At 56.2% G+C, this 16732-nt stretch overlaps 1 protein-coding gene across 2 annotated transcripts in view; it reads right to left on the bottom strand.

Moving 5' to 3' along the window:
* The window catches only part of CDH5 (cadherin 5), a 33572-nt gene extending 18825 nt beyond the window's left edge, over positions 1 to 14747 (bottom strand). Inside the window, 2 exon segments of one of the 2 annotated variants that reach the window (NM_001001649.3) lie at positions 3368 to 3587; positions 14646 to 14747. In NM_001001649.3, the coding sequence (NP_001001649.3) occupies positions 3368 to 3568 (201 nt within the window). In that variant the 5' untranslated portion in view covers positions 3569 to 3587; positions 14646 to 14747. 2 annotated transcript variants of the gene reach the window in all.
* Positions 14748 to 16732: the final 1985 nt, after the last annotated feature.

Below are 16732 nucleotides of genomic sequence, written 5' to 3'. Positions count from 1 at the left end.
AACATAAGCTGATCATATTGCGTACATGTCGAATGGTTCTCTTGTAGATGGACAGGCTGTCCAAAAAAATAGAGTTTGATTAAATAAAGGAAAAAGTCATATGCCTACAGGGCACCAGCCTGGGAGTGTAGAGATTCCAGACCCTGTTTTTGCTCTCAGGGCCTGGTTTGAAGTTGCAGAGGCCGAGATTTTGAGGAAAGGCAGCATGTAAGGTCTGACAGAATGAGAGCCTCGAGTGAAGGTGTCTGATGAAGATGCATCAGAAAGGCTGGACGAGAACCAGCGGAAGAATGGGGTCTCAGGACAGAGGAGGGGGCGTCAAGACGGGTGTAGTCAGATCCCAGGAGGTCTGGAAAGCATCCTAGGCTTTGCAAGGATACAGTCGCCAAGCCATTGGTGAGAGCAGCGTTGGGGGTGGGGCTGGAGTGGGAAGCCAGGTGACAGGTGGGAGAGAAGGGGGAGAGGAGGTGGGGACAGGGAGTGAGGCTAACCACCCCCCCTTGGTAGACGGGGAGGGAGAGAGTTTGTCAGTCTCCTTTTTTCTTTTTTTAATTGAGTGTAGTTAATTATAATGTTATATTAGTTTCAAGTATGCAGCAAAGTGATATATATCTATATCTATATCTATATCTATATCTTTTTCAGATTCTTTTGCCCTAGAGGTTATTATATGGACTATAGTTCCCTGCGCTATACAAAAGGTCCTCACTGTTTACCTATTTTATTTTATTCTTTTATTTTTTTATCTATTTTGGGCCACACCCGCGGCATATGGAGGTTCCCAGGGCAGGGGTCGAATTAGAACTGTAGCCACCAGCCTACACCACAGCCACAGCCACACGGAATCCAAGCCGCATTTGCAACCCACACCACAGTTCACGGCAACGCCGGATCCTTCACCCACTGAGCAAGGCCTGGGATCGAACCCACGTCCTCATAGATACTAGTCAGGTTTGTGAACTGCTGAGCCAGGACAGGAACTCCCGTTTACCTATTTTATATATAGTAGTGGGTAAATGTTAATCCCAAACTCCTAATTAATCTCTCCCCACACCCCACCCCTCTGGTGGTCATAAGTTTGTTTTCTGTGTCTGTGGGTCTCTCCTTGGTATGATGACCCTGAGAGTTTTGAGGAGCACTGGTCTTGGGTTTGTAGGCTGTCCTCCTATTGGATTTGTCTGATGCTGTCCTCATGATTAGACAGGCTAAGGTTATAGGTTTAGGAGGTCAAAATTATCCCCATATTTGGATATAACTTCTTCATGCCAGAAGCTGTGCTGACCCCATGTTTACAGAGGGCGAAGGCCGCTCAGGACCTGCTCCCATTGTTTAGCAAACGGCTCGGCTCTCGAAACAAAGGCTCCAGGCTCTGATCTTGATAAACAGGGACTTCCTTCCCTCCCATTACATGTTTGGAGCCTGGAGGTGATCCTTGGAGCCCTGTCCTTGCCTTTCCCGGGCACCCCTGCTTCTCCCCAGGGAGAGGATTGCACAGGCTCCTCTGTCCCCCAGCCCCATGCCAGCTGCCAAGCAAAAGCCTTTGGTAGGTGACGGCAGGCTTGATGCTCTTCCTGCCACATAGAGCCCCTGGGGCCAGCCGTCTAGAGTCTGCCTGGCCGGGCTGCTTGGGACGCTGGGGGCCGTGTCTGCTGACCCCCTGACTCAGCCTGTGGATATTCCTGGGGGGAGTCATTCTCTTCAGAGGCTGATTCATGGCTCAGTCATCCCATGGCGAGGGTTGGTGACATTTTCCTTTAGGACACAGAGTTCACCTTTGTGTCGGGGGTCAGGATCCCTGTGCTTTCCTAGGCTCTGTCCTGGTTTCACTCTGTGATGGGGAGCAAGCATCCTCCCCTCCGAGTGGCCAGACTGAAGGATCTAAACTTCCTGGCCATTTCTGGGGACCAGGAGGCAGCCTGGGCACAGTGAGCCGGCCGTGGGTGGGGCAGAGTGGAGTGTCCCCTGCTGGCTCCACCCTCAGCTGCTGTGGCATTTCTGAGGCCAGGCTGGACCCTCCCTCACCAAAGGGTCCTTTCCAGCCTGTTTCTCTGGCACTTGTGGGGTTCTTTGTCTGATGTATGCTGCTCTCCTAGACCAGGATGGGCCAATTGTTTCTGTAAAGGGCCAGATGGTAAAAAGTTTTGACTTTGTGGGTCCTATGTAACAACCACTCAACCCCGCTGTGGTAGCGTGAAAGCAGCCACGACCCTTTGTAAGTGCACAGCGTGGCTCTGTTCTAATAAAACTTTATTTAAAAGACCCCCATGGGGGGCTGGCCAGCCCCTGCTTTAGACCACACGCTCTATGAGGGTGAAGACTGAGTTTGTCTTTGCCCACTGCTGTCTTCCCAGAAGCCAGCCTCGTGCCCGGGACCATCCTTGCTGTCACCAGTGCACTGATCTTTCTTTAGCTGATCATGTTTATGTTCCAGGAAACTGACATGGTGAGATTTTAAAGCACTTGCAAGGGATTTTTCTCCTCACTGAAAACTCTCGAAATACCTAGCCCGTCTCCGTCACTGTGTGTGAAATTCCACCAGTTAGAGCCAGTCCTTTCCATGGGAGTGGATGGTTTTGACATCAGCAACCCTTTGACCCTGGAACATAGTCCTGTAGTCACGCAGACTAGCTCCAAGCCCTAGGAAGGTTGCTGAGGATTGGACGCGTTTTGAAGGGGATGAAGTGAGGGTTAGAGCCTGAGGCACAACGCTGGGGGGCAGGCTTGGGTTAGACACCTTGTTACGGGTGTCCTAGAATCTGGGGAGTTGTGTGGGCTGACAGGGAGCCAGGGAGGGTGGTTGGGGAGAAAGAGGTTTGTGAGGCGTTTCAAAGGCCTCGACTAGGGTTGGCAGATTGTGCTTAGATGATGAACTTTGTAACCAGCACAGCGTTGTGCATGTCTGCTCAGGTCTTGCAGACCTCTCAGGTGGGGAAGTGTCCTGCCCTAAGCCCTGACTTCCCCCAGAGCAGGCTGATCGCTTTAGCCGGGGCATGGAGACATGTGCCAGAGGTATTCAGTCCACAGACCAGAGCCTGGGAGAACAGGAATTTTTGTGCCTGCCGTCACTTTCACCGCCAGCCCCATCACCTCCATGATCACTGTCGTCTCCGTCACCACCTTCTGCATCTCTATCCCGGTCACCCCCCGTCCCCACTGTTACCACCACCGCTTTCTCCTTGACTGTCACCATAGCCGCCACCACCACCACCACATCGACCACCTCCACCACCTCCCGCTGTTACCATCACCCGCACAGCCAATGTCCCCATCCCTGCAACCACCACACCACCTAGTGCTGTCCTTCCCGGCACTGGTGCTGCGGGCCCCCTGCGCCCAGGCATCACCTACTTCGGGGCCTGAGCCTTACCTTGCCCACGTAATGGGGCAGCGAGCCGTTTTTCTCTTCGTCGATGTGCATCTGGTTCCAGATCCAGTCTCTCTTCTGGCGCCGGTGAAGGGGCAGCGTGCTGGGGGTGTCCTGTCGGCCAGGGTTCGAGGCAGCTGTAGGTGCTGTCAGCAGGCCCAGGTAGGTGCCGGCTGCAGCGAGCAGCATCACGAGCACCTGCATCTTCCCAGGAGGGGCCGGTCTGGGGAAGGAGGGGAGATGCCATCAGGCGTGGCGGTCATCGCCCTGGGGTGCGAGCAGCGCCCGTGGAGCTGTTCACTCCTTCATCCTCCACTCTCTGCTCAGACTGGTAGACCCTGATCTCGCCCCCATGGAGCTCCCAGCCCAGGAGGGCAAGACAGACACAGATACACTTCCTACCCAAGGGTCACTGGTGCTGGTGGAGGAGCAAGTGTGGGTGACGGGAGCTGGAGGAGAGCTGTAGGGAGGAGTCCCTGAGGAGAGGGTGATGCTGATGAGGCTGATAGCTCCCAAATCTTGGGAGGCGGATGCCCACGTCATCCTCATTTTACAAATGGGAAAACTGAGCACCGAGAGGTTAAGGTCACATGGGAGTCAATGGTGGGGCCGAGAACAGAGCCTAGGAGTCTGACTTCAACAGCTAATAGTTATCAGTGAATGTTATCAATAATATAGTAAGTATCAAAAATAAGTATCAGTAACTTCTTATGAGCCTGACACACTTCCAAGCACTGTTTTTTTTTTTTTTTTTTTTAAGTGGCATACAGAGGTTCCCAGGCTAGGGGTCCAATCGGAGCTATTGCTGCCGGCCTACGCCAGAGCCACAGCAACACAGGATCTGAGCCGCGTCTGTGACCTACACCACAGCTCACGGCAATACCAGATCCTTAACCCACCGAGCGAGGCCAGGGATCGAACCCGCAACCTCATGGTTCCTAGTCGGATTCGTTTCCACTGTGCCATGAACGGGAATGCCCCAAGCACTGTATATATGTCATCTCACTTCATCCTCCCTCTGACCCTTGAGGTGAGTAGCACTGTAACCCTTACTTTATAGATGAGCTCGGAACAGAGAGGTTTAGCAACAATTCTGAGATCATCCAGACTGTCAGCCACAGAGTCAAACTTGAACTAAGTTGGCCTGGCCCAAAAGTTCGTGCTTTTTCCCACTGCCCTTCTTGTCCTAGCAGCTGCTGTGAGGTGGGGTTTAAAGACTTGTCTCAACAAACATAGCCCCCCAGGCAGCCCAAGAGCCCCCATGGCAGCATTGCTTTGATGCTGCCTTCAGAAAGCTCTTAAGAAACACAAAAGTCCTAACCCAGAGGGTCAGCCTCATCAGACCCAGAACTCCTGGTGATGAGCTTAGGAGCCGTCATGAGAGCAGGGGTGGGGTGGGTTGAGGGGTTGAGAGGCTGGGCTCACAGGACAGGCTTCATTTGTGGGGCTGAATACAAAATGGAAACATGGGTTCTTTTGTTTCAAAAGTTAGTATGGATTTCAGGAGGGAGAAGGAGGACTTGAAACTCAGCATGGGGTCCTTTTAAGCACAAGGTGACAGCACCCGGGTGATTGCACCGTTGAAGGCACCCTTGGGATGTGGGATCAGCCTGGACTGGAATCTGAGGTCACCCGGAGATCAGAGCCTGGCTTCATCCTGAGTTCCAGGAGGAGGGATTTTCCCACTGCCCCATGCATGGTGCATAGAGACTGTGACCTTGGCTATCACCGTGCCCTCTCAGCCCCGAGTATCAGTCCAGCCCTGTGTCACTGACCTGCGGCTCCTGGGATGCTTCAGAGGAAGAGGCTAGTGGACAGGAGTGGGAACCAGGGCTCCTGCCTGGAGAGGGACGAGGACCCACTGGATGCTGGGTGGGATGCCTCCTCCCTGGCTGCCCCTCGCCCTGGCTGGAGGGAGAGGCTGGATTCTGCACAGCACAGGAGGTTTCTAAACTCTAGTGACATTTCCTCTGAGACACTGGCGCCAGGGAGGGCCGGGGTGTCTGTGCAGGCCAGCCTCTGAGTCTGCTGACCTCAGCATCCAGCGCCCTCATCCTATGGCCCCCTTGCTGGCCCAGGAGGAAGTGGGCTCTCAAGGTTGGGATGGGGCAGAGTGTTCCAGCAGGGCCCAGAATGCATGTGCCATGTGCTGGGGAGACTCCTGGTCCCAGTTTCTTTGGTCCCAAATGAGATGGCCGAATGGGGGGAGACTCTGTCCTTGGAGCTGGGCTGTGGCCACGCAGCCACTCCGGGCAGGAGGAAAGCAGTGAACAAAGGCATGGGGAGCAGAGAGTCCTGGCCAGGAAGCTGGTTCTGACTCAGGGGAGATGGCAGCTGTGACCCTTGCCCGGCCATGCTGGGCTCAGGCCCGCTGGGTCATTTCCTTCTTTGCCTGGAAAGGAACTGTGCATCTTGCTTATTTCTTCCTCCCTCAGGTGGAAGTGACTCAAAAATGAAAAAGTAAAACAAACAAAGTAAAACTGAGAAACAGGGAGAGTTCGTTCTCAGGCTCCTGGGCGGGACTCTGTGTGAGGCTACACCCTGAGCAGACACGTAATAAGCACCTGCGGTGGGCTGGGCTCCATGCCGTGAGAGGACAGACAGGACCTGCCCTCAGGGGGTGCACCCCGTAGTGGGAACCCCAGGAAAATGAGTACACGAGGGAAAATATTCAGCTGGTGATCGGCGGTGCTCAGGAAATTACACTGGGGGACACAACAGCACGTGTGGGTGGCTGGCTAAGGCTTCCAGGCCAGAGAAGGCCTCCCAGAGAGATGGCATTTATGCCAACATCAGAGTACCAGCCCTGGGAATGCCAGGAAGAGCGAGGGGATCCCGGGCATAGGGACCAGCAAGTGCAAAGGCCCTGAGTTGGAAAAATGTTTAGTTTGTTTGAAGAACCAGAAGCCCCTTAGGTCAGATAAAAACGATCCTTGGTTAAGGATCCAGTGTTGCTGTGAGCTGTGGTGTAGGTCGCAGGCATGGCTCAGATCCTGTGTGGCTGTGGCTGTGGTGTAGGCAGGCAGCTGCAGCTCTCATTCTACCCCTAGCCTAGGAACCTCCATATGCCGTGGGTGTGGCCCTAAAAAGCAAAAAAAGAAAAAAAAAAAAAAAAAAAAAAGAGGAAATGAGCAATGGGGCAGAGCGGTGGAGCTCCAGGAAAGGAGACCAGTTTGGGGTGCTCGGCTCAATGAGGTCCCCCTGTAGACACCCACATGCTGATCCCTAGAACCTGTGAACATTTCCTTAACTGGCAGAGGACTTTTAGCAGATGGGCTTAGGCCAAGGATTGATTGATTGATTGATCGATCTATTTATTTGCTTTTTAGGGCTGCACCCACGGAGGTTCAGAGGCTAGGGGCCAAATCGGAGCTACAGCTGCTGGCCTCTACCACAGCCACAGCAATCCCAGATCTGAGCCACATCCACAACCTACACCACAGCTCACGGCAACACCAGATCCTTAACCCACTGAGCGAGGCCAGGGATTGAACCCACCACCTCATGGATACTAGTCAGATTCGTTTCCGCTGTGCCACTATGGGAACTCTTAGGCCAAGGATCTTGAGATGAGGGATTATACTGGATTATGCGGATAGACCGATTACAGTCACAGAATCCCTAAAAGATGAAGGCAGGAGGGTGAGAACCCAGAAAGAAGAGATGTGACGAGGGAAAGAGTTTGGAGTAGGGTTGGGCCCAGCCAAGGAGTATGGGTGGCCTCCAGGAGCCAGAAAAGGAGAAAAATGGATTCTCCCCTAGAGCCTGTAGACAGAAAGCTGTCCAGATTCTTGTGCACTGAATCCTGTTGCAGACTTGAGACCTCCAGAACCCTGAGCTGACAAATAAGTTTGTGCAGGGTGGTTACAGCAGCTGGATGAGACTAACGAACGCATTTGGGTTGTGCGGGGCAGCCTTGGGAGGGGAGGGCTGTCTCCTAAGCACAAGGGGTGTGTGGTCTGATTTGAAGAAACCCCGGCTGAGGAGAGGAGGCCAGGTCACTGTCATCCAAGCCAGAGCCGACGGTGGCCCAGACCTGGTTTAGGGGTGCGTGGCCATAGGATGTGTTTTTTGTTTTTGTTGTGTTTTTTGGGCCACACCTGTGGCATATGGAGGTTCTCAGGCTAGGGGCTGAATCGAAGCTACAACTGCCAGCCTATGCCAGAGCCACAGCAACGCAGGATCCAAGCTGTGTCTGTGACCTACACCACAGCTCACGGCAACGCCAGATCCTTAACTCACTGAGCGAGGCCAGGGATTGAACCTGCAACCTCATGGTTCCTAGTTGGATTCACTGGGATGAGTTTTTTTTTGAGCTGGAGTTAACAGGACCTGCTGTGGATGGAATGTTGAGTGAGGGGTGGAGAGGAGTCGAGGACTGCCCCCCGGCCCGCTCCTCAGTTAGCGAGGAGGCAGGACTCTGCAGCTGGGGATCTTTGCGAGGTGAAGGTCACATCACCCCATGTCCCCCCCCAGGCTGGACCACCCTCGTGTGCCCTCCTAAGTCTGTCTGTCCTTGCCTGAGGCAGTCTTTCCTGAACACCTCCTCAAAGCTTATCTCACTTAAACCTTGCAAACTGCTAGGTAGCCATCCGTAATCCTGTTATGTTGGGGAGGCTCAGAGAGGTGGAGTGAGGTGTCCTGGGTCACACAGCGGCAAGAGGCGGAGCCAGGGTTTGAACTTAGTCTGCCTTTCACCCCAAGCATTGCTTTCTCCGTCATGCCACTTTATCCCTGGGGTTGATGTTCTCATGTAATGATAATAATAGTCGTAGTAGTAGGAAGAAGAAGACACAGCTGTTTTCCATGCTCAGCTTTCGTAGACACCATCTCATTTAGTTTCCACCCTATTCCAAGTTAGTAGGAATTAGCATCCCATTTCTCAGAGGAAGAAACTGAGGCTCAGAGACAAACATCTTGGAAGTGGTAGATCCGGAACCCTCAGCGAGACCTGTCTTTTTCTAAATCCTGGGCACCTAATCTCAGAGGGTCCCGAGGGACATTTTTGTCTGAAAAGCCATGCTGTGTGTCTCTTGCCCTCTGTGTTAGAAGTTTGTCCACCTAAATGGGGGCCGAGGGGAAGGGTTTTGTGGAGCAATTGTTCCTCCTCTTCCTGCGGGATGTGCTAGACCCACAGCTGGAAACAGAATTTCCCTTGGCCGCACCTCGGGAGGCGTGGTCTGAGCACAGCTGGGGTCAGGCTTATCTTAGCCCTTTACTTTCCTATAAGGAGTCTCTGGGTTGCTCTCACTAAGTTTCCGGAGATGAGGCTGCAGCCGGGAGGATGTGGGGGATGACACACGTGCAGGGAGGCTGAGGATTTTGGAAGTGATTTCTGTGCTCAGAAATGCCCAACTGAGCAGCCCTGGGAACCTGCCTGCCAACTGCCCTGGGGGTGGGGAGTCCCTTAGCAGCTCGGGTGTGCCTGCTACGCACCCAGAGGCCAGGGGCCGGCGCCCCGTCCCTGTTATCCAGCGCCTATGACGCTGCTCCATCCCTGGTGCTGTGGTAGAGCCTTTAGGGCAAATGGACTGATGGATGAGGGCGGGCGTTCTGTGCCCTCGGTCAGTCTGGGAAAGTCCAAGGGGCCTAAAACGAAAGGACAGAGTGTGTGTGTGGGGCCTGGAGCCCAGGAGAAGGGGCAGAGGAGCCTTGGAGCATCTGGGGCGCAGCCGGGCTCAGCTGTGCTCAAGGCCGTGGAGAACTCCTGGGTCTGGGTCTGTGTCCGTGTCCACAGTGAGGTGGGACCACTGAGCTCAGAACCTAGATGGCTGGACTCAGCCTGAGGACCGAGGGGGGTCTCTGGAGGCTGAGCCTAGCTGGCAGGGTGGGGGTGGTTCTGTGCCTCTGTCTACTCCTCCCCAGGTTTCTGTCTGGGTCTTGAGAGCGCTTGGTGAGCCTCCAAGGGTAGCCCCAGCCTCTAGGATGGTAACACCCACCAGGCTTGGTCACACCCTCCAGCCTTTGCACTTGCCATTCTCTTGCCTCTGGCTGGATTTAGATCCATGTCACCACTTCTCTGAAGCCCTCTTGAGAGCCCAGGTGTTATGCAGTCATTCAACAAACATTTAATTGAGCACCTACTATATACTAGGCACTGAACTACACCTGGGAGCCTACCCAGGCTGTACCTCTGTAGGGGAGGTGGATCCTCACCGCTTGATTAGAGACACACAGTTTTAAATTGTGGTGTGTGCTTTGACCGAGAAGCAGAGGAGGCTGGCAGAGGGAAGAGGCGGAGGGTCCTGATGCCTCAGAGGCTCTCTGTCTAGGAGTGAGTCTTGCCTCTCTCTGACCCGCTGTGGGACAGACTCCCTTGGGTCCCTTTCTCTTTGTGGCCCCCATCCTGTCCCTGTGGTTTGCCCTCAAAGGGGCTGTAAAGTCTGCCGCAGACCTTTAAATGGAGGGGCCGGGGGTCGGGGAGCACAGAGGGAGATGCAAGCGGCGGCGTCCGGGGCGGCTCCTTTGTAACCAAATCAACCCTAGAACGTCTGGACCCACCTTGGAGCTGCGCAGCGGGCAGCCTGGCAAATGCCCTGGGCTGGCTGTGCCCTGACACCCCCCTCAGTCCTTAGGTTTCAGGGGCCGTCTGGGTGTTATTGAGCGGGTCACAGGGCCCTTGGGGTGGAGTGGGGAAGACACCAGGTCGGGGATACACATGTGACACCCTCAGGCCCCACAGACACACACACACACACACACACACACACACACACACACACAGCCACATGAGCACACCCCTGTGCCCTGAAGAGTCTTGCTCTGCGGGGCTGGCCCCTCCCACCCAGCACACCTGCCATCAGCGAGGCAGCAGAGCCCGGCCCCAAGGCAAAGCTTCCTAGGGTGGACTCGACCTCAGTCCCAGCCCAGCCTCCTGCCGGTGCTGGACTCCTGCCCAGAGGCCCCGGGTCAGGGTTTAGGGGCCAGGCGGTGGGAGGAGAGGCCCAAAACAGGCAGGAGGTGTGCCTGTGGGGCTGGCCGTGCTGGAGCCCCACTCCCTGTGTGGCCCTGAGCAGCTCCCCTGCCCTCCCAACCTACCTCCTCAAGCCTCCATCTAGGGCAGCGCTTGAAGCCAGTGATTCCCACACTCCTTGAGGGCTTCCCCAAAGCCTCCTTGAGCTCCAGCATTTACGGCTGGGCCTTGGCAGCCACAGGCGCCCGGAGGATGAAGGGTGAGGCTTGGAAGCCCCCGGATGGGGTGTGTCGGGGGGTGAGGCTGGGTTGCTATGAGCTGGCCCCGTGGGACTTTATCCTGGTTTGGGGCTCAGTTCAGCATCTGAGCTGCTTCTGTGGGTCCAGATGTGCTTCCCTCCCCTATGGTTCTGCCAACAGCCTCCTGGGCCCGGCTCCCTTAGAGCTGCCCACGTTGCTGCCCTGTTGACCACTTCTCCCCGGCTCCCCACCCCTGCAGGACGAAGCCTAGCTCCTGAGCCAGTGTTCAGGACCCAGCACGGCCTGTCCCTGCCCACCCCTCTGGCTCTCCTCTCCCTCACCTCCCTGCTCTTCCGGCTGCGAGGAGAACTAGACCTTTCTGGAACACACAGAGCTTTCTCTCTTTAGCATGTTTTTGGCATGGGCTGTTCCCTCTGCCCAGAATGCCCTTCCTTGCTGTGGCCCCTGGGCGAATGTTTTACTTCTTTTCAAGCCCCAGTCCGTACCCCTGCCCCCTCATCCACCCGGGGTCTTCTGGTTGACCCAGGCTCTAGCACAGCCTCTGTCTCTTGGCCTGAGTGTCTCTGACCAGGCGGGTTCTGGGCCCATGTCCATTTCATCCCAGCATCCAATTGCAGGAACTCGAGGCCCAAAGGACCTGGAGCTGTCAGTGTCCCCCCTGCTACCTGTTAACCTGCCTTAGTCTCCAGTTCTGTTCTCGCCACTGCTTCCCTCCACACTCACAGGATTTAAAACACATCTGCCCATCTGCAGACAGCACCTTGGGTGGTCAGAGCAGTACAACAGTTGGTATAACTCAAAGAGCCTCCTCTCTGTCCCCAAATAGCATCTCTCATGGCCCATCACTTTGTCACACACACCACCATGAGGATTCTGATCCTTTGAGGACAAGGTTACCCCTCTTCTGGGTCCCTGATGAACATACACACACCCTGTGCAGGGGACCTCTGAAGGTAGGGCTGGCAAAACGGAGCTCACAGGTTTCCATTCGACCCCTCCCACAACCTCGGCAGACATCGCTAATCATTCCCAGGGTTCCTTCCCACGGAGCTTGAGCTCCGATCCTGAACCCTTACTATAGTCTTTGAGCTAGAGAGTACCAGTTCACCAGACTTAGTTCATGATTGGAAACAAATTTGTGCTCCGGTCTCTGGGGCATCCCCCATCTTCTAATGGGGCAACTCCAAGCTTCAAGGAGAGAACACCCAACCTCGGGAGCCTCTTGTAGCCTCTTCTGGGCTTTCTGACTTTGCCTGGGCTCTGAGGCAGTCGGAGGGGGCAACAGAGCAAGTCTCACACACGTGCCTGTTTGATCCTGAGCTGTGTGGCCTTAGGCCCGTTCCTTGCTCTCTCTGTGCTCTAGCTTCCTCATTTCTAACAGAGGATTGAATGAGATCATGGGTGCAGGCCCGGCAAGCAGTAGGTGCTTCGTAAATGTGTGGGCTTCTCAGCCATCACCTACCCACTCAGTCTGGCCTGGCAGCTGTGAGCTTCATGGGCTGCCTCATATCTGACTTCATTTCCTGGTTCTGCCCTGGGCCCACCTTCTGCTCCTGTCTGTCCTTCTCCAGAAGGAAATCTCCTTCACTGCCTGCCTGGCCCAGCCCTGGGGGCCCCACTTCCTGTTCCTCCCAATACCCGCACCTTCCAGAATCTAACCATTATACTGCAGCAGACAGTCTGGAATTTAGGGACCCTGAATGAGTTTAGGGTCCATCCATGTGGTCCATCCCCTGCCCTAGAGACATTCGAAGACTGAGGCTCAGAGAGCAGACCCAAGACCTCCCAGCATCCTCCAGGGCTCCCAGGCTTCTTCCAGGAAGTCTTTGGAAATTTCTCTACCCAGCAGCAACTGGATCTAGGTCAGGATGGGCTTGTCAGTATCTCTCCAGCCAGAAGCCAAGCTACTTGGGGCAGCACCTGTCTCCTAGAATACTCTTTTCCCAGGATCATCAGGCTCCTGGCTCATCCTGGTGCCTGCTTCTATGGCTTGAACTGTCAGGTTCTATCCTTCCCAACTTCTTCGCTCTCCAGGAGGGGAGTGTGGCAGGGCAGTGGAGTTAGAAGGAACTGGCCTCACTCACATCCTGCTTTCACCTCATAGTAACTGTGTGACCTGAGACTGGCTGCTCAGCCTCGCTCAGCCTCTGTGGTCCTGCTGTCAAGACTCCAATTCTTTTAGCAGCTTCCGGGATGCCAAGGGGGTGCAGGGGGTAATGGAAGTAGCAAGGATGGATCCCCATGGGCAAGGGGCTCTAGGTTATTTCCCCCCCGAGCGAGTGTCCACTATGTCCACTGGGCATCCCTGAGGCAGCAGCAGAGCCGTGAGTCATCCAGCTTTGGGAGAAAATAAGCGTGGCCCCTCTGGCTTCCTGCTCCCATGTCCGGCCCTTGTTCAGCAGCACAATCGCTCAGGTCCAGACTGCAGGGCAGGCAGTTTAACCCCTGCCAGGCCAAGGCCAGTAGGCGCCTTGCCTACCCCCTCAGCATGGGAAGCCAGAATTAGCAGAGCTGCCTGGGGGCACAGCAGCTCCTGGGCCCCTTGGTCACCTGCTGCCCTCCAGGCCGGGACCCACACGTGCTGGACTCAGGCCAGTCAGGAGGGTCCTGCTGCTCCCCATCGCCTGAAGATGAACCAGAGCTCTCAGTCCTGGGACTCACTCCTGGCCTTTAGCATCACTGGCCCTCCTGCCACTCCCTGCTCTAGAAACCTTCCAGCCACACTGGCCTCTGTGGGGCCAATGAGCTGCCCGGCTCCCTGCCTTCCCTAGAATGCCCGTTGTTTCCTGTGAGGCTCCTGTCTGCCCACCACCCCTGGCAGAAAGGCCCAGGGTGTGGGGATGGGGGAACCAGTGTGGTGCTTGGCACCAAAGAGCTGACACATCCTCTCACCTGCTAAGGACTGACCAACTTCAGGGGTCAAACCCTTTATAACATTCAAGCCATGGTCAGCTCGGGGTGGCCGGTGAATTCAGCTGTGATTTCTTAAAGCCCCCCCCACACGCCCCGCCCCCCATGAGCCATTCCCGACACGAGGTGTGTTCAGGCCTCCTTTAATTGACTCACACAAAGACCGTTTCTTCCAACTTGCGCACGAGGAGGCTGACACATGAGAAGCTATGTGTTCCGGGAAGGAGCCTGGGCTTTGGGGTCCAAGGTCTCGCTTCTCCACTGAGATGTGGGGAAAGGCCTTATCAAATTCATCGGTTTGCCAGTGACAGGAAACAGTGAGCTCCAGCGCCCCAGGGCCGTCTGTGAGCATCATTTTCAGCTCTTGCAATGAATTGCAAAAAGAACTGCCATCTCCATTGCTCAGACAAGCCAACCGAGTTTTGGAGACTTTGAGTAATCTTCCCAAGGTCTTACGGGAAGTGAACGGTAGAGCTGAGATTTATACTAGGATGGCCGTCTTCAAGCCAGGCTCGTACCCTAGACCGCCTTGCCTTCAAGTCTTTAGGGGGAACTTCTTCAAAATATGAGGGCTCCTGGGTCCCTTGGGTTCCCATCTATAGGCACCAGGGTGTTGGAAGAGAAAGACCACAGCTCCCACAGCTCGTGACTGGCCCCTACAGTGTCTGGGGCTGGGAGGGGACAGATTCCACTGGCAGATCCCCGGGGGCCCAGAGCCGAGCCTCAGCCTGCCCATACTGAAAATGGGGGCAGAGGTTGACGAGGAGGGGCCGGGGCTCTGAGCTCCCCTTGCGGGGCTCCTCTTGCCGTCCCGGCACAGAGGCTTCAGGGTGGAGGGGATGACCTCAGCCTTGGTGAATCCTCTCTCACAGGGGAAGGGGCCCCGCAGGGGAGCCTAGGCCTGGGTGCCAGTCCTCTGTCCCTGGTGTGCTGGGCGACTCAGGCAGAGTCCTGCCCTCCAAGCGTCTGTCCCCCGCCCCCACGGAAGCCCATGGGCCCTGGGGCCTGGGTGTCTACCCATGGGGGAGCTGAGCTCGCCCCTTCCCCAAGCGCGTCCCTCCGTGCCTGTGGCACCCTCGCTGGGCACACCTTCCCGGCCCTGCCCTGAGCCAGAAGCCCGGGCCGCCCCAGGAGCGGCTCTTCCCTGCGAACCCATGAGGACCATTCCCCGGGTGGGAAGCCGAGGCCCCTCACTCACCGTGCCGGGGGCCGAGATGTGTGTCCGTCTGTCTGGCTGTCTGCCGCCCGTCCGGGGCTGAGTGTGCCGGGGAGCTTGGCCCACAGCCTCTCGAGGGGAGCCCCGCCCGGCGGCGAGGGAGGCCTGGCCGCCGCCCCTTCAGGTTTTCCAGCTGGCCCTGGCCCACGTCCCCCCCGGGATGGTTTCCTGTTATTGTTCCTTTGTGAGGGCCGGGCTGGCTGCAGAGAGGCAGGCCTTCAGTGGGCCTCGGCCCAGCCAGGCTGTCCCCATGGAGGCCGAGCCCTGGACCCGGCCCCTGACCCTCAGTTCGAACCCCAGCCCTAGGCCTCAGCTCTGGGGCTTTGAGTCCAGCACCTGCCAAGGGCCTTCATTCACCCTCCTTATAAGCTTGGGGACAGGTGCCATCACCCCCATTTTACAGCTCAGGACACTGAGACTCAGCAGGTGTCAGGCGCTTGTGTACTCATCTGGGGCACAGTAGAGCCAGAAATGCAGCCTGGGTCGCGAGGGCTCAGAGCCACATTTTCCCAGGTGACCCTATGACTTGCTGGGGGGGAGGGGCAGACTTCTTAGGTGACAGGGAGCCCTCAGGGGCCTCTGTGGTGGGATGGGTGGGGGCTGGGAAACACACCGCAGCTCTCAGTTCTGGAAACTGCTTCACCTTCTTCCCAGTGGGGGTAGACGGGGCATGGGGCTGCTGAGTGGGTTTAGGAATATCAAGAAAAGTCAAGCGCCGTGACTCTACCTTGGACGTGACCGTGGGCCCGTCGTGCCCCTCCACCTCGCCTCGGTTTCTCTTCTGTAGAGTGGGGATACTCACAGCCTCAGCCTCAGCCTCATGTGGCTGCTGAGATAAACAGGAGTCCAAGAGGGGTGTGGAAGATCGCCACGGCGAAGGCAGGACCAGAGATGGTTAGAACCAAGAAGCTGGGGGCAGGAGGTGCTCAGATGCTCTTCATCATGAGAGTCCCAGAGAAGGTTTTACAAACTGCGGACACGGGAGCTCCACCCGACCATCTGATTTGGAATCTTCCAGGCGTGTGGTGGGAAGCTTTGAATCGTTGGCCCCTATTTTTCCACGGATGAATGAATGGGAAGTCCCGCAGTGGTTCCCCCCCACTCCTTTTTTTTTTTTTTTTTTGCCTTTTCTAGGGCCACACCCGCAGCATATGGAAGTTCCCAGGCTAGAGGTCTAATCAGAGCGTAGCTATCGGCCTACACCACAGCCACGTGGGATCTGAGCCATGCCTGCGAACTACACCACATCTCACGGCAACGCCGGATCCTTGACCCACTGAGCGAGGCCAGGAATCGAACCCGCAACCTCATGGTTCCTAGTCAGATTCATCAACCACTGAGCCACGACAGGAACGCCAATGATTCCCTTACATAGCTGGACAAACAGAGACTGGAGAGGGGGCGGGCCTGGCCCGGGGCTACTTGGTATGTCAGTGGACACGAGTGTGGAGATGGGGATGGGGCAGAAGGGGATTTTGGGGGAGGGGGAGATGGAGATTTCCCTGTTTCAGGCATGTTGAGATTGAGGTGGCTCATAGACACCCGAGTGGCCAGGTCAGATTGGCAGCTGGGGACTCGGGTGGATACGGTTGGCTACACTTGGCCTAGAGCTGAGGTTTGGAAGCCTGAGCTTATGGCTGTCTCCCGAGGCCACCATGGAAGTGGGTGAGCTTATGGGGAAGGAGGCCTATAGGTTGCTTAAGATCGAGCCCGGGAGGAAGGAGTGTCGCCTGGGTCAGCCTGGGAAAGGGGAGGACTGAAGCTTGGGTTGGGAAGTCAGGGTCGTCGATGGCTGTGCCCAGAGCAAGTTAAAGGGAAAGGAGTGGAGACAAGGGGCTGGCGGAGGGGAGTGAGGAAGTGAGCCCAGCTCCCTTTCCCAGCCTCGCAGTGGGTGAAGCAGAGAAACGGAGGCTTTTTGGTTTTGTTTTAAGGCTGTGCCGGCACGTGTGTGTGCTTTGGGGGACCCTGGCAGCAGGGAAGCTGGGCGATGCTGGAGGGAGGACGGTCCGACGGGGACCTCTGTGCGGGATGCAGCACATTCGGTCACTGTTTGTGGAATGAACAAACAA

The sequence above is a fragment of the Sus scrofa genome, chromosome 6 (assembly GCF_054392235.1).
Source record: "Sus scrofa isolate SSC_HxYL_T2T_F1_AM1 chromosome 6, Sscrofa_HxYL_maternal_Yorkshire_Landrace_v2.0, whole genome shotgun sequence".
NCBI classification, from domain to species: Eukaryota; Metazoa; Chordata; class Mammalia; order Artiodactyla; family Suidae; genus Sus; species Sus scrofa.
Note: the sequence above shows the minus strand (reverse complement) of the source record. Positions and strands in the feature narration are given on the sequence as shown.